This window comes from Chanos chanos, chromosome 3 (genome assembly GCF_902362185.1).
Source record: "Chanos chanos chromosome 3, fChaCha1.1, whole genome shotgun sequence".
NCBI classification, from domain to species: domain Eukaryota; kingdom Metazoa; phylum Chordata; class Actinopteri; order Gonorynchiformes; family Chanidae; genus Chanos; species Chanos chanos.
The window spans coordinates 40,649,249-40,674,596 of NC_044497.1; the positions used below are offsets into that span (position 1 = coordinate 40,649,249).

General features: G+C 40.0%; 1 protein-coding gene and 1 non-coding gene across 13 annotated transcripts; both read right to left on the reverse strand.

Moving 5' to 3' along the window:
* Positions 1-3,054: 3,054 nt before the first annotated feature.
* Positions 3,055-23,775, reverse strand: tpm2 (tropomyosin 2 (beta)). 12 transcript variants are annotated; one of them, XM_030770229.1, is made up of 9 exons: positions 23,662-23,775; positions 20,476-20,601; positions 14,018-14,151; positions 13,714-13,831; positions 12,236-12,306; positions 10,605-10,680; positions 9,474-9,536; positions 9,299-9,368; positions 3,055-4,104 (listed from the first exon to the last, which is right to left on the reverse strand). In XM_030770229.1, exons 1-9 carry the CDS (start codon positions 23,773-23,775, stop codon positions 4,022-4,024), a joined length of 855 nt encoding a protein of 284 aa, XP_030626089.1. In that variant the 3' UTR covers positions 3,055-4,021. The 12 variants fall into 12 exon arrangements, with proteins under 12 accessions (XP_030626089.1, XP_030626087.1, XP_030626096.1 ...); XM_030770227.1 differs by lacking the exon at positions 10,605-10,680 and adding an exon at positions 11,323-11,398; XM_030770231.1 differs by lacking the exon at positions 3,055-4,104 and adding an exon at positions 5,656-5,964.
* Positions 18,121-18,193, reverse strand: trnar-acg (transfer RNA arginine (anticodon ACG)). The gene has a single exon. It is a non-coding gene; the product is annotated as a tRNA-Arg (tRNA).
* Positions 23,776-25,348: the final 1,573 nt, after the last annotated feature.

The following is a 25,348-nucleotide window of genomic DNA, read 5'->3' on the forward strand; positions in this document are numbered from 1 at the left end:
TGCTCTTCAGACGAAATCCTGAGCTCGCAGTCATTAAATGTTTTGATAAACCAGTTGTGATGGCATCCTCTGCCTATGGCATTGAGCCTCAGGACACACGCGGTCATTGGTCTCAGAAAGAGAAGAAACATGTCCAGGTGTCTAGGCCAGCAGCAGTTGCTGAGTACAATACCAACATGGGTGGTGTGGACATGGCTGATAGGATGCTAAGCTTCTACAGGATGTCCAGTCGCACTCAAATGGACGGTTCGTTCAGTTTTCCACTCCTTTGATGTGGCGATCTCCAATTTGTGGATTCAGTACAAGAATGACGGTGAGCTCTTGGGGAGGAAGAATGCTCTGAAATTCCTGGATTTCAAAATGCCCCTTGATGAGCAGATAATTACTCATGGCCAAGCAGGAGCCTGCAGTGAAGATGATGAAGACAAACTCCCCCCATGTCAAAAGTGGAAACTGCAGCCAAATGCAGCCGTGACACATTATGGGACTGTCCATCTTCCAGAAATGATGTGCGATACACATGCATCCGGGTGTCGAAAGTCAGGTTGCAACAGCAAAACGTGTGACGTGCATCAAGTGCAAGGTCTACTTGTGTCTCAAAGAATGGAAATTATTTCCTGAAATATCATACATTGTGAACATAAACCAGAAGCCAAACATATGCACACTAGAAAAATACACCATTAGATGCGTGTATATACACAGTGCACTACTTGGTGTTTTTTTTGTATGAGATCTACATGTTTCTATGTTGCAAACAAAAAATTGTGAAGCCCAACTAAACAAATCAGAGCAATAACAAATGTGTACATGCAGAGAAAACTCTGCATCAACAGCCCCAGACCATTATCCCTCCTCCACCAAACTTCTGGTAGGTAGCGCTCTCCTGACAGCTGCCAAACCCACATTTGTCCATCAGACTGCCAGATAGTGAAGTGCGATTCCTCACTCCAGAGAACACGTTTCCACTGCACCAGAGTCCAGTGGCGGCATGCTTTGCACCACTCCAGCCGTCACTTGGCATCGTGCATAGTGATGTTGGGCTTGTGTGCAGCTGCTCGGCCATGGAAACCCATTTCACGAAGCTCCCGATGCACAGTTCTTGTGCTGATGTTGCAGCCAGAGACAGTTTGGAACTCTGTAGTGAGTGATTCAACAGAGTATAGGTGGTTTTTATGTGCTACATGCTTCAGCATTTGGTGGCCCTACTCTGTAAGTTTTGCATGGTCTACCGCTTTGTGGCTGAGCCATTGTTGGTCTTAGATGTTTCCACTTGAAAATAATAGCACTTACAGTTGACCAGGGCAGAAATTTTGCAAACTGACTTGTGGTGAAGATGGCATCCTATGACAGTGCCACATTTAAAGTCACTGAGCTCTCCACTACAAACCATTCTACCTCTAAGGTTTGTCTATGGAGAGTGCATGGCTATGTGCTTGATTTTATGCACCTGTTAACAATCAGTGTGGCTGAAACATCTGAACTCAATGATTAGGAGGGGTGTCTACATACTTTTGGCCATGTAGTGTAAATGGATTGTTTGTAAAGAAGGTAAACCATGACATGAAGTGGACACATAAGAAAATGACTCCTGAGTTAAGTGCTGTTTTTAATGATGCAGTTAAATTGGCAAACTTCATCAAGTCCAGGCCTATCAATCACAGACTCTTTCAAAGTCTTTGGCAAAGTGGTGGAACACAACATGACCAGCTACTGTGTCATACTGAAATCTCATGGCAAACCTTGAACCTTGTGCTGAGGTATGTGCATCTCTAAAGGTACCTGCACCCTCTTGCTACACTGCAGGAGGATGCACAGTGGATTGTATGTTTAGCATATCTTGCTGATATGTTCAACGATCCGAACTTATCTTTATAAGGTAAAAATACACATACTACGAACATGTATGACAAGGTGAAAAGATTAATAAAGAAAATCAAACTGTGGACTAGGAGATGTGAGCTGTTTCCCATTGCTTGATGCTCATCTTACCACTACTAACACAGACTGTCATGAAAACATCCAAACTCAAAAGTGAGCTGAACTCGTACGTCACTGACATTGACAGCAATTCTGCTAGACTGGACTGGGTGAATGACCCTTTCAGTGTGACTGACAGCATCAGCAGCCTTCCTATCAGACCGCAGGAACAGTTGATGAATGTGTCCTCAGACTGTGGGCGAAAGATGAAACATGCAGACAGGACACTGACACAATACTAGAGTAATGTGGAAAAGGAATATCGTGACTTGGGGAAATATGCACTTAATGAACTTCAGCCCTTTAGAGGTTCACCTATTTGTGTGAAGTGACTTTCTCAGCTTTGACCCAAATCCAAACCGAGCAGAGGAACAGACTCAGTGTGGAGAACAGTCTGATTACAGCTGTGGCCATACTGCCTCCAGAACTGTCAGAACTTGTATAAGACTAACAAACTCAGGTATCTCATTAAAGGGAGAGAGAGAGGCACTTTTTGAGTCTGTTTTTTTCACCCACAGTGCTGATATTACTAGCACCTTCCTCCTTAACATGTGTAGATGGGATATATGATTTAGTCTAAGTGTGGTCCAAAGAGACGGGGCACACATTGTTTCAGAGTAAAAAGCCTGGTCCTGTGATGAAATTGACCAGGGCACCAGTGAACCTTTCCAAAAGCAAACAAGCAATATGGTTCTTGAAAACAGGCCATACTCCACTGAGCGGTACATTTCAGAGTATACGTATGGTGTGAGACTTTTTGAATATCTCAGTGCTGTGTTACCTCTGTTGTGCATCTGCTTTGCATTCGTGATAGTCTAAATGATTGGCTTTTAGTAGACTGGCTGTTACATGCCCATTGATTTGATATTACATAATGACTTGTTTGGCCCGCAAAATCACCCATTTAGCCACAATAACTGTAAGTTATCAATGGCAATCATTATTTAATGGATGATATTAAGATGAAGAAGAAAAAAAGGACAGGGCCAGTCAGGCAAAAGACAAACATGTTATTAAAAAACCCACTGAAATGGAGAGAGTAATATGGAATCATCTAAAAAAATGGAGACAGTGTAGGGTCATGTCTTACGTTTAATCATTTGTTCATCTTAGAGCTTACACAGTTGCATAGAATACATATGTGAGTGATGAAATAAAAAGGTGACATTAATACCATAATGTTTATTGTTCTTTTTTTTTTTTTTCAAACTTAAAGGAAAATGCCAAAAAGTTCCCTTAGAAGCAAATGTAGATGTCAGCATCAAGAAAATACCCCCCCCCCCCCCCTTCATTTTGTATGACCTTTTTTTTTTTTTTTTTTTGACTTATTCAATTATGAAATGCACTACACTGCAATGGCCATGTAAAAAAAGTGATGTTTTAAAACTTTCTTTTAGACCCCCTAAAAAACATTAAGGATCTTTACTGTCTAACAAATACATTCTTATTAAAATGTCAATTTGAAACGCCAATTTGAAATGCCGCATGTTTTGAGAGCAAAAATGACAAACATACTATTTGATGGTAACTTCAAGAATGACTGCTTTGGTTACAGTCGTATTTATTTATTCCTTTATTTATTTATTTATTTATGGGGGGTCTTCCTCCTTTATTGGCCCTTAGGCCCCCTGCAGTCTACAAGCTCACAGTGGAATAAACAACACAGCCAAACTGTTAGCCAACAGCACAGCTTTAGTAGTAGAAAATTCTGGTAAAATGATAAGACTTTCACAGTGTGTTGCTCAGGTGCACTGTAGAAATTACACTGTGTTGAAGAGAAAAAGGTTAAAATGAGCTTGTAGTCTGCAGGTTGCACATGTGCTGCATAAACCAATAGGTTCTTAAACATAATCATACGTAGAAAATGGCAGAATGCATCTCTGTGACTTTAAAACCCATCAAACTGAAACAAACAAACAAACAAACAAAAAGACTTTTCCCTTCGGAGGGTATGTACACATAGGACCAAGATGTTCTGGGCCTCATTGGAAAGCTCTATGTGTTTTAAGACTCCTGGTCCCCTCCTCAAGCATAACTCTCTTTATAAGTTGTTGAGCTCCAGGAGGGTCTGGTCCAGCACTTGGTGCATGTTTAGGTTCTCCTCTTTGGCCTGAGACAGTTTCTCTGGTGATGGGGAGACAGAATGACAACGTGAGAGGGCAGGTCTATGGGAACAGCACAAAGGAACAGTGCCAGTAACAGAGACAAACATGACATCAGCTAATCACAAAAAGTCACAGTAAAAATACATATGATCTCATTATACAATTTTGTGAATTACATTAATTGTAAAGTACATTTTTACTATGAGAATAGTGTAAAAGAACAGGACTAAAAAAAAAAGAAAATTCAAGCGCAGTTCAGATTTTGTTGACTTCCCAAATCCAACACAAAGTAAGTCAAACAGACGATTTTATTTTATTGGCTCGTCCATACACAAGGCGAGCGTGAGCTCTGACCACTGCTTTGTGTGCCATGGGTTGTCTCAGCAGAAAAAAAGAGAGAGGGAAGTCATTGTATCAAGGAAAATTGTAATGAGGTTTGTGTTTCCTCTCATTTCTATTTTCACAGAACAACAGAGCAATCACAGGAGAGGGCAGATGCTGTGTGCTGACACAGAATCTCAGCTGCATAGTGGATTTTAACTACGGATCTAGGGAGACATCACTAAGACTAAGGCTGGCAGACTTGGGTCTTCTGAACTCAGGCACAGTTAACTGTCAGTAATTATTGACAAGTGGGGATACACTCATGAACTGGAGGTCACTGAGAGTTTTTATATTCTTTGTGTAACAAACTAATTCTAAGTTACACCTGAACTGCAGTACATGTTATAGCACATGGAACATAGAGTACACAGACTCAAGCAAACCTGTACAATATCACAAGGGCATAGTGAACAACATACAAATTAACCTGCATTTTGACAATTCCACAAGGCAGTTTGTGTCTCACCCATCCAACTTAATTACTGAAAATGATAATTCAAAAATGGACAAATAAATTGCTTCCACTATCGTCCTGAGCAAAGTATAGGCTATATTTAAATAGGAGTCATGCTTAAAGTGCAGTTTAACATCTGTAGACAGAATAGGACATTAACAGATACCTATGGAGAATATCACTACATCATCACATTGAGTGCATATGTGCAATGCTCCATTTCATACCAGCATATCAGTAAAATTCATGCTTAGTAACAAACAGGTACTTGAAGCAAATCATTATAGTTGCAGTAATCAATGACATAACTTTTTTTTTTTTCTGCTGGGATCTTTGAAGCTGTCCAGTTTTTGTGTGTGTGGTAAAAGAAGGTTTAAAAGTCAATAATATCCTAACAGATTTTGCATGTTAATGCAACTGTATTGTGAGCTAAAAGAAGTTCTTCTTGGGACAGGTATACAACCCTGGCAGCCACACTGAGGTTTAACTGGACAGGCACACAGCTGCTTTAAGAAAGTGGCAGTGGCTGTATTTAGTCCACTCAGTTTCCTGCACTGAAATCAAAGAATCTACGTGTTATACACAGAGTCTTAAAATTTCTTCTTCCAGCTTAAAACTGGGGCAGTGATTCAAAGAGAGTAGTTTCTGGATTATAGGTGTTACGTGTGTGTAAAATGCATTAAATATCATCGAAACTTTCTTGCAAAGCATCGGTTCCATTTCTAAGTAGTCATAAACACACTGCATGACAGCATTAGCCATTCTAAATTTTCTTAAAATGTTGAAATTCTTGCAAAAGAAAGGCGTATGCAAAAGTCAGCGAGACAAACACCGCAAAAGAAAATTTCCAGTAGATCCATGTTTCCCACCAAGTTGCTGCTCTGTCGGAGTTATTTATAACAGTGGAAAAAAGAAGTGAGTGAGTATATGGAGGCGGGGTGAGGTCTTTTTCTGGATAGACTTAGCCATGGAGTTCACTAAGAGCAATGCTTAGCTCACTACTGAGCACTCTGTTCTGCTCTACCATCCTGTGGAAGCGGTCTGCAGTCACGGCAGCATCAGAAGGAGAACGCGCACAAGGAAGAAAAAAAACGCAGAGAAAGAGAGAGAGAGAGAAAGAAAGCGTTAGTACAGTCAAGAAGTATCACAAGGCATTGGAAGGCAGAGCAGAAAAACAGACAGACAGTTTCTTTCCTCTGGCACCATGGAATAGGTCAGCCTGTCAGCTACAGGACACTACTTGTGAAAAGGACTGAGGAGAGAACTGGCAGATATCAGGTCTCTACACACTTTAATGTTCATCATTAAATTAGCAGATTAAGCCTAGGAATAGATTATGTTGGCATGACTCTGTGGGCATAACTATACATATGTGAAGCACTTCTATGCATATATATGAAAGTACTATCACAAAATAGACTCGTGACTGAGTTTCAGGAAACTGACAGTGTCTGAAATATGAAAGCATGTGGTTATTTTTGTATATTACACCTTAACATCATCGTGGTGAGAGAATCATTTGAACACATCTGGTCATTGTCTGTCAATGTGCTTTGTTTCATCATCTGTTCAGCTGAGACACTTACCTCATTGTGTATTTCATGACAAAAGTTTTATCTTCTCAAGATATCAAATATAAACCCTTACAAAAATAAGTGTATGACTGAAAATAAATGTGAATCCAAGCTTTAAACAAATGAAACACAGGTTGAGATCAAAATGGAAGAAATTTCATTCAGAGCTTGTGTCTGAGCATCAGAGTGACTTAATTATGCTACAGTCACAATCAGTTACACTAATTAAATTATTCATTCAGTATCTCTTAATGCTCCAAGTTCACCATCTTGGAATAAAATGGTTTATAGATTGTGCAAAATCTTAACTTTAACGTGATGCAAAATCTGGACAACGCTTAAGCAAGGGATTAAAAGGAATGAAACAGAAAAAAAAGGCAGAAGAGAAAGGTTTTGACATTTATTACAGAGGAAGAAAGTAAAGCACAGGAAAGGAGTATAGCAACACATATAAAGACATTGAACCAATCTTGGCAGAACACCTTCTGAGAGGGATCAACATTATGACCATGTGACAATGCTGTGGGACTGGATGATATAAATATTTGCCTAACAATCACAATGGTGACACCTCTACTTAAAAAAAAGGTACCGGGACAGAAAATCCTGACACAAATGGCTACATGGGTTGCACAGTTGTGATGCTTTTGTCTTACACTTCCTTACTGCAAAGAAGCATCTTTACCAAATGCTTCTGATTTTCTCTCAAACATTTTCGCATTTGCACATCTTACATTCTGACCCTTCATTTTAATGCAGGAAACTAGAACCCAGTCAGAACCAATGTGGAATGGAAAAAAAAAACCCAACTGGAGCAACAACTGAAGGAACCCAAAGTAAGCCAGATGGAGAGCGCCAAAGAGGAGGAGGAGGAGGAGGAGGGGAGGGGAAAATGAGGGATGAGGAGAGAAGAAGCGTCTAGAGTGTAGTCATGTCGTTGAGGGCCAGGTCCAGCTCCTCGCTGAGGGCTTTGCCCTTCAGCTTCTGAGCATATACCTCATCTGCCCATGATCCAAGAGCAGAGGAGAACACAGACAGTCGACAGACACAGACAGAACAAAACAATGAATAGAAGAAAGAGAGAGGACAAATCAATAAGACAGAAAGATGGACTGAATGTTCAAAACTGCCCTTTGGCCTCACATAAGGGCCCAGGTTCTCACACACTATCAGTTCAAATGTTAACGTCTTGCTTATTCAGTGAATCTTTGCAGAGGCCTTTTATACTAGCTTCAGCGAGTGCCAAAAATCTTTGGATGCTAATGCATTTTCTGTTTGTTTTGATTCTGTGCATTTTTCTCTTTTCAATGACATACCAAATGGCATGCCAAATGGTTCTGTAAACATCCTTATTGTTGTATTCCAATTTTTCTACCTCATGACGTCCAGCTTAACTCACAGTTCATTCATCACTATGCTGCTCAACCCCAAAAAGAGTCCAAAGGCATCTACAGAACCTAGAATCAGGATCAGATGGCTTTCTAATACACGATAACACAGACCAACACACCTGGCTAAAAAGACACAGCTGGAGTCAATTAAAAAAAGTCATAAAATGGAAAGAGGACATACAAAAAGGTTCTCTAATTTCTAAATGGTTCATCTGATGTGAATGAAAATACCTTCGAATTGGAGCGAACAAGCTGCAGTTTAAAAACCTAAATCTCACTGTGTTATTTCAAATCCACACAGCTAGAAAACAGAACCAAAACAACTAAAAAAAAAAATTGCCCAAAGATTTCTGGACCTCGCTGTACAAGTTCACATCTAAATTAAAGCATTACAACAAATGTATATTTGAACTCGATTTCCTTCCAATGAAGTGTTAACTGTAGTCAGTCCACAGGCTCAAAACCAACATGAAACAATTCCACATGTCAGCAGCTTGTGAGTGGCTCACACATCCCGTATACAGAAGGTTCCACAACACTCAACATGCACCACTGATTTCATCAGCACCCAATGCATATCCACTACTGTTAGTATGGTGTGTTGCACACAAACAACCACCAACACCTGATAATACATCACAGAAAAATTAGAGCACATGTTATTGAATGAGCCATGAATCATGTTACTGCCAGCATTTCTCTTCCTCTTTTCTATCGCAGAGCAGTTGTTGCAATTTGCGTACAGGTAAATAACAAAATGACTTGCAAAATGGAAATGTTACGTTTTGTTGACTGTAAACGCAGCTACCACTGCGAATATCCACCTCTACATATAAACTATTAAGCCTAGCCAAGGTGTTAAGCAATAGACTACTAACATAGGCAACCATACAAACACCACATTTCTCACCAAATAAGTCTTAGCACATTCAAAAATAAGCACATATTAGTCAAAATTATCACACGCATTAGTCAAAACAAGTCCCTGAATTTCACTCTAAAACAGCAAGCTTTAACTTATAAGACTTGCTTACTCTTAACTCTGTCTTAACTTACCACCGCCATATAGAGAAACAATATACAGTTCATTGTACAAGTTGTTACATCAGAGCTCCTTATTGGTTCACCGTTAGGTCAGTCAGTTATTACTGACAGAATTATTACTGAAGACATGCAGCATGGAGCCTGAATGGCCTTATGGCCATGCTCTAAAAATGATGCATGCCAGTCCTGTTTTTTGCATTTGTGACATGTTACACAAAACAAACATGAACATGCGACAAAAAAAGGGGTGGGGAAAAAATGAAAACCCCACAGGGATAACTCTCGGGAACAGAGCAGTTAAGGTAGAACACCAAGTGTGTGGTGAGTCACTGGAAAAAAAAAGAAAAGTACTAAAGTAAAACGCACCTTCCAAATCATCAATGGTTTTCTCAAGTTTAGCCACAGACCTCTCTGCAAATTCAGCACGGGTCTCAGCCTAAAGAGAAGATTGTGACAGTAAATTGGCGACAAGGTAAGGGTGACAATGTAAACTTCTTAGGTCTCTGGTCATTAAAACATGATTAAACTCAAAATTCCTCACCTCTTTGAGTTTCTCAGTAAGAACTCTAATTTCTTCTTCATATTTGTCTTCCTTTGTGGAGTACTAGAGGTAAAAAAGAATTTTCAGGGCAATATTAGAGAACATCTTATTAATCTACTGGACAAACAAAACAAAAACAACTCCTCAAAATGCATCAGTCTAATGTATAAAATCACTTATCCTGAAGTACTCCCAGGCCTTTCCACATGCTTATCACACTCCACTGCCACCACAATTAAACTTATTAAAGACTGGCAGAAAAGAACAAAACATGCAGATCGGCAAGGTGTACTTGACTAGACTGACAAACCAGTGCTATATATATATATATATATATATATATATATATATATATATATATATACATATATACACACACACACACACACACATATATATATATATATATATATATATATATATATATATATATATATATATATATATATATACACACATTTTTTTTTTTTTTTAAATTACATATATACAAAGTCATATTTTATATCAATTCAATTTGATATTTGAATAGGTTGCTCAAATACATATAATACAAAATGATGAGACAATAAACTGGTGACAACAATACATGACAGCTTTAAGTAAAACAAAAAAAGCTAGCGCAGAAGTCTATTACAGAGAGAGAAAGGATGAAAAAGCTTGAAAAATGAAAGAGGATAAATCAATAGCAGACTGAAGAGAACTGAATAAACCTGAAGCACTTTCCCAATCCATCAATTTTATTTAAGCAGTGTTGGTTTTATGTAGGGAGTAAGTTAATTAAATTCTTTCATACAACAGGACAAAGTGAGCCAAGATAAACCATTTGCTAAATTAATTATTTATGTTTGATTTGAACTTAAGGGAATAAATCCTTTATCCCTAAATTAACTGTAAAAATTCTCTCAAGTCAAATCCTTAGAGTGTAAACACTTTCTTCCTGAAGTAAGCCATGATGTGTCATGTCAACAGCCTGTGTCGTCATTGTGTTAGGCTTTGTACTTCAGTTACAATCTCCATGGTTACCCCATGTGCAGATAGAGCCTCCAACTGAAGTGTTATTGGCTGACCGGCTTAGCTGTAAATGGAGGCCATAGATCTAATGGTCACTAAGCCAGCAGCTTCTGCTCCTACCTTCTCAGCTTGTGCCTCCAGAGACTTCAAGTTGTTGGTGACATTTTTCAACTCTTCCTCAAGGTCACCAGATTTGCTGGCCAACAGCAATAGAAGGGGGAAAAGACAGGGAAAGCAAAGGGGAAAAAGAGGAGGGAGAAAGGAGAAAGAGCACTTTGAAAAGATAGTAGAGAGCAGTAGTAACAGCGAAGGAGACCCCAACCTGAATGTAGAAGAATGCAGCCCCTCACAACGGAGAGGAGCGAGAATGAGGACTCTGAAGGAACAGCTAGATATAACTTTGAGGCATCTGACGATAACATGTTTTCTAAAAAGTATCTTTTATAATGCCCGATTATTTGATATAGTTTTTTTTTGAGGGAGAGAATATCCCAGAACATAACTTTTGAGTACTATTAAGTTTTCTGCAATAAACAGGTTTTATGGATACGATTTAACCCATGGTCTAGAGCAGAAGCCCAGAGCCAGGTTTAGTCACTGACTGAGAAAGTACAATTCATGCCACGATTTATATCATTTTCAAATCTAGCAGGGGTCTCCTTTGCTTTGGCTGGATAAGGTTCCCCTATAATGTGCACTGTTGCGTGGCCAGTAAGAGGCCACTCATAGCTACAGCACATGACAGAGGTGATAGAAGCACTCAGGAAAGAGATGAGTGGAGTCAGAGCAGGAGTGCAGAAGGTGTAAGATCAACCACATTCACACAAACACACAGTACCTCTTCCTCTGAGCACATCATAGATTTCAAATTCTGGTCCATGACTTTAAGCTCCTCCTCCAGCTCCCTGACTCGACTGGGTTAGTCCACAGCAAATAGGGGCAGGAGGAGGGGTGACCAGGCAATGGGGACGGGGGCGAGGGGGTCAAAACATGTCGGGTCCCAGGAGGGTTGTGTTCAAGCATGCATTAGAAAAAAAAAAAACAAAGGGGAGAGAGGACATCCAGGTGGGTAGCTGTGGTTAGTATGTCCCAACACTCCTCTTTCACATATTCTTTTCTTTGCAAAAATGGGCAAACGGAAGACTGGAAAGAGCCAGAGGGACACCGAAGTACTGCTATAGCGATTCCAAAGACTTTCATTTTTATATGAAATAGATTTACTTTCCTTCAGCATGTAGCAGCTAATCAAAATTGTTCAAAAGCCAATCAGAATCCCTTCTGCTATCCTATCAGGCACTCCAGGCACCACAGACATGCATCAAACTGACAGACTGTTGGATTCATGCAAATATAAAATCGCTACCGTAAAGACTAATCAAATAGTCCTATCCAAAACAAATAACTGAGGTACATTCACTAAACAGACTGAGATAAAATTGATAGTTAATCCGGATGCTCTTCAATTTATTACTAATATTTGGAACATGTCAGTTATCAGGGGGGAACAGAGGCACAGCAAAGGCTTATACTTTCAAACACACAATGATTCTGGCATCATCACATGCATGCATCTATAAAGTCTTTTGACTTAACTACACAGAAAATCATTTTGGATTCCAAGATCAATTCAAATATGAATAACTGAATAGGCTTATAAGGTAAAACGAAACTAGAAAACTATGTAAAGAGTCAAGTAGATGCGTATGCACAATTATTTCCAATGTCTTAATCATTCAGGACTATGAACTTACGCCTCAGCCACCTCAGCACGCTCTTCAGAACGCTCCAGATCGCCCTCAAGGATGACCAGCTTACGGGCTACCTATAGAAAATGACACATCCTCACATTAACACAGTGCAGTAGGACAGGGCTTGCATCACATCTGCATGGGTAGTATGAGACGCTCTAAAAATCTTCTGAAAAGTAGTTTTCACAAGAAATCATACTTGGTGGGAGTGAAAAAGGTATTACAAGTTCTTTACCAACAATTATCATGATGTATTTTATCCAGATCAAATGTATATTTTTTTTTAGTTTGAGTTGACTTTACTTTTAATAGTCAGTGTTATATTGTTAGATTTACAGAGAAGCAACAACTTTGCATAAAGAGAGTTCCATGCAAAAGTGAGCAATAGTGATGGACTGTCAAATCTGTCAAAGTTTGGCAGATCATTTCAGTTATAAAAGTGGTCAGAAGCAGCTGATAAAGCCACTTAACTGTGTCAGTGTCATGTAGTTAACGGCAAGCTTCAGTATGATAAAGACCCTCAATAAACCCTTGGGTCTGTAAGCATAACCTGCTGCTGAGTTCTGTGGCCCCTCATGCTGTTTCCAGCTTGAAACCCCAGGGTTATAAACAAAATGTGTTATAACCCCGTCTTAGCCAGGACTGTTAGTCATGAACTAGTAATGCTAACTTACAGTGCAAATAGTTGTTTGAAGATGTACCTTCAAGTATGCCAATGACAGGGATAGTTTGACTTTTTTTCCCCTAGCAGGACAACCATACCAATTTACACCTTTTACCATCTAAATGCCTGAGATGTCTGACAACGCAGACTGTTCCAAGATGAAAGAGTAGAACTTGAAGGAAAAGTAGTGACAACATTAAATGGTTCCACAATGTGCTGACATGATCAAACCAACAGACTCTAAGAGTCTGAGAGCACAGAGTTAGTGAGTGGATTCCCTAAGGGAGGGGAAGTCCATTATTGTTCTGCATTAAACAGCCTGGACAGAGGAACGCTGAAATGAACAGGCATGGCTAGGCTTCAGAGAGAATGCAGAGGCTCTCTTTTGATCTGTTGGCCCACATGCAGTGGGCAAAACTATAGCCGCTGGGTGTGGTGCTGTGTGCATTTGATAAATATGCTGCACACACCTGTGAAACACATGAGATAGGATTAACACACAATACTGAAAACTGAACACACCCCATCCTGGCCAGCCTTAAAAAAAAAAAAAAAAAAAAAAAAAAAAAAAATATCGAAGCCTGTGCAGTCAAAAAGGCCTAATTTAAAAAAAAAAAAAAAAGCATCCAGATATTAATGTTTTTAGCAAATGTTACTGACACCATATTTACAAGATAAACTATTTTTGTATGACTGCTGCACACTGAGTATTTGCCTTGCTTGAGCAAGAGGGCAGAGTGCTTAACTTCAGGGGCAGTGACCTGAATGAGGCTGACTGAAACAGTTTGCGGGTGTTTCTGGATTGTCAGACACAAACCTCTTCATATTTGCGGTCAGCCTCCTCAGCAATGTGTTTGGCCTCCTTCAGCTGCATTTCTTGGATCTCCATCTTCTCCTCATCTTTTGTAGCTCTGTTCTCTATGACCTTCATTCCTCTGTAAAGTGAAGAAGACATGAAGACAACTTTGAGCTTAGTCAGCCATGAAGATCCAGTTCTACTACAGAGAACTGGCCATGCCTCTCGAATTATCACAAAGCAATGGACGGCCTAAAATGAACATTCAGAGGAGGCCTCTAGCTAAGGCTTCGAAACCCAGTGATCACGCTCGTGCACGCCCTACCTCTCACTCTCGTCAGCAGCTTTCTCTGCTTCCTCCAGTTTCTGCAGCGCAGTGGCCAGCCTCTCCTGGGCCCTGTCCAACTCTTCCTCAACCAGCTGGATGCGTCTGTTCAGGGAAGCGACCTCAGCCTCTGCCTGCAATGGGAAAGCAGTCAGTTTCCACATGAGTCAACTCAAAAAGCCGCATACTTGCCCCAAAGACCTCAATTAACACAAATAATGTCCTTAGGACCATATGAACATGTACATCAGGACATATTAAACATAAATTCTCTCAGCTTTGCAGTTTATGTTTAAAGCTTAAAAAAAAAAAGTTTCCTAAAGCATTTTTCCTAGAATGGGAGGGAATTATAAAATCAGTCTTAACAGGTCGTCAGTTTAGTTAAGAAGTATCTTGGGAGCTGAAACTTTAAAGGCTTTATAATGATGGATATTCTCATGGGACAGAGACACACATTTCCTTCGGATGGCCTGATCTACTTTTAAACATACAGCACTAAATATTTGAGTTCATTGTCCCCCGAGAGAAAAGCCATCCTCCATTTTGTTCCAGTTCTCAGGCAGAATTCAAGCAATATGATTTAGAATCATAGCACTCATGCGCCTTGGTGCACAGAGCTGCTATGTCCTTGAAGTAAGCAGTATGCGGCTTCAGAGGATAATCCCCTTTCTATTGCTGAATGGCTCCAGGTAAAACCAAGGAAATAAAAAAAAAAAGTGATGTAATGCTGTGTGGAAATTAAAAGATAACTAGCATGAACGGTTATTGTTTTGCTTGACATTCGAATGATAGTTTAAGGTGCAACAAAACAGTTAAATGCCGAGATAATGAAATAGGCCAATGTAGAATTACATAGCATAGATGGCACATATGAGATACATACATGATCCTGCCTTTAGTACATGTTTACCTTTTCTCATTTTATAAAAAGAGCACAGTATTGTCTTACAGGAAGTGTCCCTGTTCAGCAAACAACGAATACTTGTCTACCTTTGGGACTCCACAATCCTCAGTTGCTAGTTTAGAGATGGCCACTGAGCTTCTCATCCCTTCAAACAGCAGATCGACATTTTCAACATTACTTTGGAAAATTAACAAGTCAAAATGTTGTGTATTTCCTGTTTGTACTGATAGAACGCAAAAAGCTTCGCAAATCATATATCCAAAACCATACTAATCAATAAAGCTGGTTCAGGACCAAAAGTCAGCAGATAAAGATGGGGAAGGTTCCTCTGTCTGGAATGATATGGCACCTTACAGTAAAGAGGCTCACAGAGGCCCATATCTACAGGTGTGTAAGGATGAAACAACAGGTCTTTCAACAGATGCCGATGACAGATGAAGATTAGAGGGCATTCCAGCATTCCAGCTTTCCCACAGAAAGATTCTGCGGTCCGAGAATAACAAAGGAGTCAGTGTTCCTCCTTCAGCAGAGAACTGCTAATCAGACCAGTGCTCCTTCGAAAGCCACAAATCAGAGCCAACATGGACCAGCCCAGTCAAGGCAGCTGCGGAATTCTGCCTATGGCATCCTAAACATTTTAACATCTGCAACAACCCTCCAGTTAACGGGCCTCTTCATCTGCTTCCTTTTGTCTAATTGACTTATATTTGATATTTATTGTGTGCAACACGTGGGAAAATTCTAAAAGCTACTCTGGGGATCGCAATTTGGCATAGACACTAATTCAGATCAAGCTGCTTACTTCTTATTTAGGTTTGAATTAAAGAGACAGGCTATATCCTCCTCCCTTGAAGAGAACATGTCCATTGTCACAAATTTTACAGTTGTAAGCACTTTTAACAATCAGGGCACATTTCTGTTCTTCATTAATGCCATATAAGGTGGTAAGCATTCAACATCTGAGCATTCTGGATCTTCCCAAGCCTGCTTCCTTATAGGCAGGCTTGCACACAGGAAATGATTAACCTCCGGATCCCTAGGACGAGGGCCAGGTCGACTAAGCAAATAGTGAGAGAAATGCTGGGAGGAACACAGGAAGTTGGAGAGGTTGACAAAACAACCCACCTCCAGCTGGGTTAACCCTGGGTAATGTCCAGTCAGTCATGCACTTTCAGAGTTTCTGGGTAAAAGGCTATTCTTGAACTCTGATACATATCCCTTAAGCTGATGGTCCTCAAATGTTAGCTAAGGAACATGAATCTGCTTTGAAATTACTTTTTCCCCCCACAAATTTGTGGAACAAAAAACTATACTACTGTATCATGTTAAAAGGGACTTCTGAAAGCTGACCCCTCGCTCCATACAGTAACGGACCAACACCCATACTCCATTTTGAGGCGTAAAACAACTATTCATCTTTAACCCAATTAAGCAAATTCCACTGATTATGTTACAGAAATAAACTAATTTAATTTGATTCCTGGGCTACAATTTGACACCACCCTGAAATTTAGCAAATGACTTTGTTATGTCCCTCTGTCCTACAGCCGTAGTCACATATGTGTTATGTGCCCCAGTTCTACAGCCGTAGCCACATATGTTTCCAGTCGGTGTTAAATGAGATTTTAGTATCTTTCAAGGAGTGTTAAGCAAGTTTTCAATCAAGGGTTTTTTTTGGTCATAATGTTACATTAAATGACACGCACGGACAGAACGACTGCAGAACATCTGTTATGAAGTCCAATCTGCTCACCAACTTATTTGTACATTAAAAGATGTGGAAAAGTAGCAAGTACAGTGGACTACATTTCATTGTATTTTGACGGCAAAATAATGTCCTCCATGATGGCGTTGTTGTAAAAGATACTGACATTAACGGACAACCTTCCCTTCCATTTTACCTGAAAATTGCAATGGAGAATTAACTCTAGAGGTCGGGTGGATGCCAGCTTCCATAAAAGGCGTCGCTTACCCTTTCCCTGGCCTGCCTCTCTGCATCCACTTCTCTTTGAAGTTCTTCGGCTCGATCTTCTGCATCATCGGCTTGTTTTTGTAGTGCCTGAATTTTCCTTTTTACAGATTCGATGGACGTCATTCCAGCCATTATGAGTGTTTTCGAAAACGCTTATTAGATATCAGAGACGCCTAAGACGAAGCTAACGCTTCTTTGTAGCTTTCAACACTGCTTGACGATACCTTTAGGATGAGACAACCAAGGTAGGCTACCATAAACACGAGAACGGTAAAACACTATGGCAAATCTAATAAATAGATTTGTCTGATCGCAGGATAAACGCACAAAAAGATTTCGGACTTCCCAAATGCCGCTGTTTTTAAGGCGCAAATGAATCGTGGACAGAGTTCCCCCAGTTTGTGGAAAAGTTGCACTTCACTGCATTCCCCACACTCCGCCTCCTCTCTTATCTCTCCTAACATGATGTCATAGGTCATAGGCCGACCGTGGCTTAAAGTCATAGTTTTTTGTAGGATAACGGAGTCCTAAGTTTTACACATCATTTATCGCGCTGCTTAAGGAAGACGCACAATTAAAGTAATCATGTTTAAGAAAAGGTTTATATTATTACATAATAAATTAGTCATTGACATCACGGTGCACGGTGGCTTAATGTGCTGTGCTCTGCAGTAATTCATCAATTCAATTTGCTTCGAGCAATGATCTTATTGAATTTTGTCGTCCAGTTCTAGTGTTACGGGGACAAGACTGTAAATAAATGGGTGGCTGAATCTATGTTGAGTCTTTTGTTTGTGTAAAAATTGGAACTGTAGGCTGTTGTTAGTGTATTTGTTTGTTTTTAGTCTTATTGTTTGGATTTGTTGGCCTTTCAGCATACAAACATTTTTATATTCAGCCGCAATGAGTTGCAGATGACTGAAGCCGATGTACCGATGCAATGTACAGTGAACGATTAACCGTTTTCATCAACAGTGCTACTGCAATGAGAGTTTTTAGATTAGATTCAACTTTACTGTCATTGAGCAGAGTGCAGGTACAAAGCCAAAGAAATGCAGTAAAGACTTAGTCGACTTGGGGTTATGACTCGCGCCTACTGGGAATTCCAAGTTTATGGGGAATGTTACAATCTCCAATCCGAAAATACGAACAGGTTTCAGAGGACTGCCCACGCATTTCGGCGCAGGAGCAAAGCCCGCTAACCCGTCCGTTGAGGCAAAATACATCCGAGCCAGCCAGGAGTCGAACCTAGAATCTTCTGATCCGTAGTCAGACGCGTTATCCATTGCGCCACTGGCCCGTTGCATGTGATAAGCTGATCATCAATAGAGTATTGCTCTGGTTCTGATTGGTCATCTTGTGTACATGCCATTGATTCTTCTGTGATAGAACTGAGTAATTTACACGATTTAAGTTGAAGCGCGCCGTTAGTTTGATTAAAACCCTCATAGTGAGCAAGCAATCTATAACAATGCATAGACTTGTTGGGTAGTTCTGAGGTGTAGTATCTTATTGAATGATCACTCCTCTTTCTCTGTGGACATGTGATATGAGCTCCCCACACCAGGTCATTCCAGAACAAAAACTCTGGTCCTTTTTTTCCGAAAGCTCATATATCTTACGGTTACAGTCGTTGTAAGACAATGACTGGACCTTGATCCCCCTGGAAGCTTGCTAATGTTAATTATCTAGACCGTCACGGAAACACGCATATTAATCAAATGCAATTTGAGGAACGGTTGTGTCGTGTTCGTTGGTCATGAGAGCATTGTCCCTAAATTCAAAATATCTTGCTACATTTCTGACATTTAATGTTTTAAAAGCAGTTGTTATTGTGAAATACATTACATGGATGCATTTGATTTTCACATCTTGAGGACGTGAAACTGAATAAATGAATCTAAATAGTGGTGTTTTAGAACGTGTCCATTCAGCTCAGAGGAGATTTAAATCTGATTTTACAAACACTCTGTCCCTGAGAGCACTCACTATCTGAGTGGTCTAACTAATTATGAAGCTGTGAGTAAGAGCTGGAAAGCATTACTTCCCTTCACTATAAACAAATGGCTGCATTCTTTCAATTCTTTTCCTTCTTTGGTCACGCTATAATAATGCTATGTGCGTGGGGCAGAGACTCCTCAGCCTCTCCCACAAAGAAAGAAGACCACAGATCCACAGATATATTTTTTAACTGGTATGGTCTCAAACCTCAGTGTACTGTGCTCCACAGGGGCTGGCACAAGAGGACAATGCTTGTGAAGCGGCTTTTACACATGACTAACAAAAGTATGTTTCCTCACTTTGGCATTTTGAATTAAAGTGATATTCAGCCCAATCATGGGCCCAATTGCTAGCATTGTAAACAGAAAATCCTAAGTCTTTTAACAACTTCAGGGCTTTATTTTGCAAAGCATCCACTGATTGTTGTCAATAGCTTCAGGAGGGAATTTTTATATAGTATATAGGATTTTTAAAAAAAATATATATATAGACTGTGTGTTATATTACAAACTTCACTATGGCAGATTATTTGCCCCTTTCTCATCTTTTGGATTTTGATACAACATGTGCCACATACTGTACTGCTTGTTCAAAGCAAGAGAGTGTGGGTAGCATCCTCCGCTAGCTGATGTGTGATTTATTAAGATTATGACATGGGGCAACAGGTGTGCAGACTCTGTTTAAATGGTTGATGATTTGAAAAGGAAGGGTGTTATCAGGGAGGGTGGACTAGCAGGAAAAGGAGGGTACGGTGACAGATACTGTTTGGAAATGATACACTTAGTAAAAAAAAAAAAAAGAACATACCCCCCTAAATTCACTGAGAGTTTTTGAATGGTTTGAATGGTCTGTGAAAGCATTCCAGACAGTAATGCCAGTTACATCTGAATGAGATGAAGTGTGTAGATAAATATATTAAAAATTAATTCAATACATCATACTGTGTGGTGAATGCATTTATCATAAATCCTTAGTTGTGTGAAATATTAAATATTTATTGAAAGGTTAAAGCTGCAGTGTGGAAGACTACGACTGCAACTGTGACAAGTTACTCCTGTCCAGTATACCAGGACTTTCTGCAGATGTTACAATAATTTCACTCTAGTTCCAAAATGGTTAAATTTTATAAAGTCACTAACTGACAGAATATTTGTAGATACCCAGAATTTGAGAACAAGACAATTACACTCTCTCAGGCAAATCATTAAAACATGCAGCCTTCACTTGAAGGTGCTGACAGTGTTTATAATGTGTTTACAGAATCTGATACTAGGGAGTGGTTGGCAGTTTCTCCGCTGCAGCTGTCGACTGCAAAGTCTCTTATCAGCAGCCAGGATTAATGGGAGAGTAAGGACAGAAAGGAACTCCTGGCTTGACTGGTAAGCAGACTTGTGGGCTTTGGTGCTATACTAACTACAACCACATGAGGGAGACAAATTTTAAGACATTTGACCATAAAGGGCTGGGATTTTGATACCATATAATCTGTCTCTGTGGACTTTTGTGAAGTGTAGCTTTTAAAGTGAGTATGTGTATATAGCTTTGTCAGGCTTAGGTTTTGAATGGACAGAATAGACTCACATCGGCAGCCTTCTTCTCTGCCTGCTCCAGCTTCTCCTGGGCATCCTTCAGTGACTCTGAGTACTTATCCAACTCATCCTCCACACCTTTCAGCTTCTTCTGCAGGCCCAGAAGCTCCTCTTCCAGCTATTTTATATACACACACACATACACACACACACACACAAACACACACGTATGCACACGCACACAAACACACACACATACAAACATGTTACATTATATCCTTATCTTCATTCCAAATCTCCGTTCTAACATTTATCTGATTTTAAAATATTTACATTCAAAATCTAAGTGTGTGTGTATGACTTGTGAGACCTACTGAGGCCTCTATCATGTACTTATTCAAAAAACAGTGTTAATAAATAAGGAAGTTATTTTTTTTAATCTATCGAATACCAGACTTCTGAAAGGTTGTGTACACTTATGTATGCTAATTTTACCCTTGAACAGAAATAACTGTGTTTCATCAGCTTTTAGAACTTTAGCAGACCTTGGTGAAAACACTCAAGTTTTGACTATATCTGGAACTAGTGATTTTACAGTATTCTTAAATATAATACCGGGTTTGAATTAAAGTGACTAGAGGGACTGCAGTCCTCTCAGGTTGTGAATTAAGGGCTTAATTTTAGGGAACACCTCAGATTTAGTTTCCAGTGAGTTAAATGGGAATTCATTTATTAAAGCGAATTTCTCCTTCCTGGGTATAATCTGTGTGGTGACGTGATCACAGCTGAACGTCAGAGGCAGGTTGGCTCCTTGTGACATATGTACAGTTTTACATAGGAAACAGTGCTGTGGTCGTCACAGGGTCTTCAGTGGGCCTGCAGTTTGTGATGCCCCCCCCCCTTTTAACAGGCATCAGATAAATCCCCCCTCCCTCTAAGAGCCAGGCAGCCATCACATAGCGAATAGCCTCCTCTCATAAAACCATCCTTCTATTTATTGTGTTCCCCTGGCCACGGAAACAGCAGCACTACTGTATATGGAAGTGGAAACCACAACTCTCGCTATGGAAATAGACCACACTTCACAGACTGTTTGAGATTAAGGCTCACAAGTAAGGTTGATGAGATCTAAAAGCTTAGGCTTTCCGTCTCAATTCACCACAGATAGCTTTGATGTGTAAGAAAAACGGAGGGACTTGTTTCCTCCCTGAGAAAAGATTAAAGATTGCATACGCAGGATTTTTAAAACATTACTAAGAGGCTCACCTCACTTAGAGACAATAGGCAAAAACCTCAACCTGGAACACTATAAAAAGCTCCACGATGAATGACAGAGACAGTAGACGGTGTGAACACCATGTGCCTGTGATGAATGCCATCCTCAAATTACATCTGAGATCCAGCTATGTGAGGCATCACAGCTTTGAGGTCACATATAGCCCAAGCCTGTCTCAGCTCAATGCTAGCTCTATGGTGGTGGCTCTGTGATTGACTTGGCCATGACGCCTGACCCAGGCCATAGCCTTGACCCCTTTTGTTCCATAAAACAATGCCAAGCGAGAGGGCAACACAGAAAAAGAACATGGACATAGTTGTGCCTTGGAGCAGTAGCCATGAATCAAAAATAGAACGTGTTGTCTCTCTGGAACAAAGGCTGTGGGAGAGGTAGTACTGCTTAACCTTTGTGCGGCCAATTTAATTAGGGGAACTAAGGAGAAGAGGAGTAGATGCGCTGAATGTTACAATGTTTTAATGTTAAAATAACCTGTCTCCCCATTATCTCGGGAGACCCCTGTTGGAAAGTTGTATTATGTTGGAATCACACACATTTGGCATCTCCATAGGTCAGTGACACATTGTGTTCCATACACGTAGCAGCTCTTCTTACGTTTGGTCCCAAGGGACAAAATTCCTCTTCAGCGCAATGGCCATATTTAAACATAATTCATGTGAGTCTATCTGGACCACAAATACAATCCTAGGGAGAGAGATGTCATCTTCTGTCTCAGTTATTAGTTACAGACTGGGATCACTGATCATGACAATTATTGTCATAGGCTTTGTGATCAGGAAGATCCATTCTGTGTGTCTTAGAAAGGCATTGGAATGAAACAGTGGGGAAAAAAAAAGACACAGGTGTTCTTCATGAAGTTCACTTGAGGGTTCAGAAATGAGGTCTAGAGAAAACAAAGTCTAGAGATGTTTTAATCTTAAGGTGGAATGACACGGTGGAGACCACAGTGAAAATCCTCCAAAGAAATGGTATCTTCACTGAAAGTGGGTACCGTCCTCTGTCGCAAAAAAACCCCATCTTTCTTCAGTCTTTATATGGTATTGTCTGAGACGTTCTTCAGGGGTTAAAGGGGTTTATGAGGCCAAGGTAAGACAAGGAACCTGGTATGATTTCAGATTGGCACACCCGAATACAGAATGAATGTGAGAGGCCACACTCTTTCCTGTATGAACCTTGATATGTGCTCATTAGCTTTCCTCTCTTACTACAGATTTATGGCCATGCACTGTATGAGGCTGCTTATGGCATGTCACTCCTTCATACCAAGAATTTAACACTGCCTATAATAAACCTCAAACTGACTGCCTATAGGCCTTAGCATTTGATGTTTAACGTCACATTTAATGAAATAGCTGAATTTGTCTTAGGGTACAAGCATGTGGCATTTAATCATGCAAATAGATGGGCATCTGTGTATACTTACCCAGAAAATATTTGCAACTGCTCTAAAGGATGTTTAATCTCCGTCCTGTATGTTTGGTGAGACTTGTGGAATTTGAAACTTCACGGAATGCTAACATATTCACTCTAGCATGTTGAACTCGATGTTGCTTCTTGTACTCCTATTTTGGTATTTTGCTCAAAATGCTTGCTCTTTTATTGAAATGTACCACAATGACACTTTTGACAAATGGCACATTTTTAAAAATAAAGAGTTATATCATGTATATGTGTTTTATATAAAAATCCACAATGTGAAATTTGAATTAACAGTGGAAGCAAGAAACATTTAAGAGAGGTTCCTATCATTTTCAGTAAAAGTAACCCCATCATGTTATTGCAGTCAGGATAAGGATACATTAGAGAAGACTAAATTAATGATGAATTTGAGTAATGAGCAGTTTTAACCTGGGACTCTTATTTAGTTATCTAATTCTCGGACAAATGTAGCTCCAAATGGCACTGGAAAGTTAATGCCCTTCAGTCAATTCTGCCTCCTCTTACCTGTTTGCATTTGTCCTCTGCTCCCTTCTTGTCTATTTCTGCTTGTTCTGCCCGATCAATAGCATTCTCCTTATCCAGTTTCAACATCTGCATTTTCTTCTTGATGGCCTCCATGGTTGGTTCTGTGGGTTTCTCCTACTACCAGATGAAAAGAGGACAAGTTGTGATAGTACCGACGCTGGCGAGCCCCGAACAGACACAGAGGACTGATGTGTGCAGATCCAAAAGCTCGGACAGAGTGAGGTGACAACGCCTCTCTGGATTGGGTAATGCGCAAGGCAGGAATCCTCTCCAAAGGACCACAAGTCTTTTTTTGGAAAGTTCTCCAAAGTAAGTCTGGAGCGAGAGTGACGTCGGCTGCCTATCATAAGTCCTAAAGAATTGGCTTTGAATTTAGCGCTGAGTTTTTTTCCATCTTTGGGAGGCTCTGATTTCTCCTGTGTTCGAATAAGCAAGGAATGAATGGTGTTCCTGAACGTACTTCCAAGGACACTCGGATAGATGCGCCTCAACAAGGTAATATTAAACGATTGTTCGGAAACAGAGAACATTGTGTGTATTGTCCTTATTCTTTTTTTTCTCTCAATGGAGCAAGTACTGACAACACTATTTTGAAATCAAGGCTGATCGTTTTCTGATACCTTTAAACTTCACCCTGATAAGTTTGGCTTCGCGAGAAATTCTGATCTTTGTTCTGCCCAGTTTCGGTGGCAAGATGTCAGTTGGAAAATGTTTTATAGCTCATGGGTCACATAGCGTTGACCGAAACAAATGTTTGAAATATGGCAGTTAGATTTTGTACGTTGCATCGTAATTACTAATTTCCAGATGCGACTCCACACAGAAGAATAAGACGACAGTTAGATTGCCTTACACGATCAGCGAGTTATTTCACCAGCCAAATATTAGATTGTTTGCCTTTACACAAATGAAAACGTTACTGACAATTTACGAATGGACAGCAAAACTGCTGCATAATTAAAGGTAAATGTATGATTTGTCGCATATAATTAGATGAACCAAAATTTGGTTTGTTTTTGAACATTTTGAGGTTCCAAACGCAGATCAACCACATGTATCACAACGCCATTTCCAGCGCTATATTTATTTATTTATATTTTAATTGTTTCATGGACATGATATCCTTCCCCCCTACATCCAGTAGAGGTAAACGTTCTGTAGATGTGGAACTGAGAGGCGGTAGCACGCTTTGGTGATAATGGACTGCATCCTGCTTAATGCTCTTTCTAGTAATATCTGGAACGTATGTGGGCTTCCAGTATTGTAGTACAACGCACCTGTTAAGCAGTTTAACTACCATACTATACTCATCCATGTGTTCGCATTCACTGTGGGAACAAACCGCTTTAGCAGGCCCTCCCAAAACGCTATTATGCTACGGCGATCCAATAGAAATGTTGACACAAGAACAGAGTGCAAGCATAAACATGTGAAGTAAACAAGTTGATAGACCAAAAAAAAAATAACAAGAACGACAAGACATCTTTGGAAAAGAGTGAATTTATATGACTTCTGTTAATTTAAACACATGGGTAAGTGCACTTGAGGAAAGAAGGAGGTTAACCGTGAATTCTACACAGTTAAAGAATACATAAGGCAGGCACCTCTGAATGCATTTAATGCAGTTAATTGTTATACTAAGGCCTCTTAAGTATCTTTGTGGTCA

Bases quoted from the DNA above. Each gene is read 5' to 3' on its own strand.
- tpm2 (XM_030770229.1), bottom strand. From the start codon at position 23,775: ATGGAGGCCATCAAGAAGAAAATGCAGATGTTGAAACTGGATAAGGAG. The intron at 20,602-23,661 runs GTAAGAGGAGGC...TATATAAAATAG, and splicing joins CAGAGGACAAATGCAAACAG to CTGGAAGAGGAGCTTCTGGG. The intron at 4,105-9,298 runs GTGCGTTTTACT...CCCCATCACCAG, and splicing joins AACCATTGATGATTTGGAAG to AGAAACTGTCTCAGGCCAAA.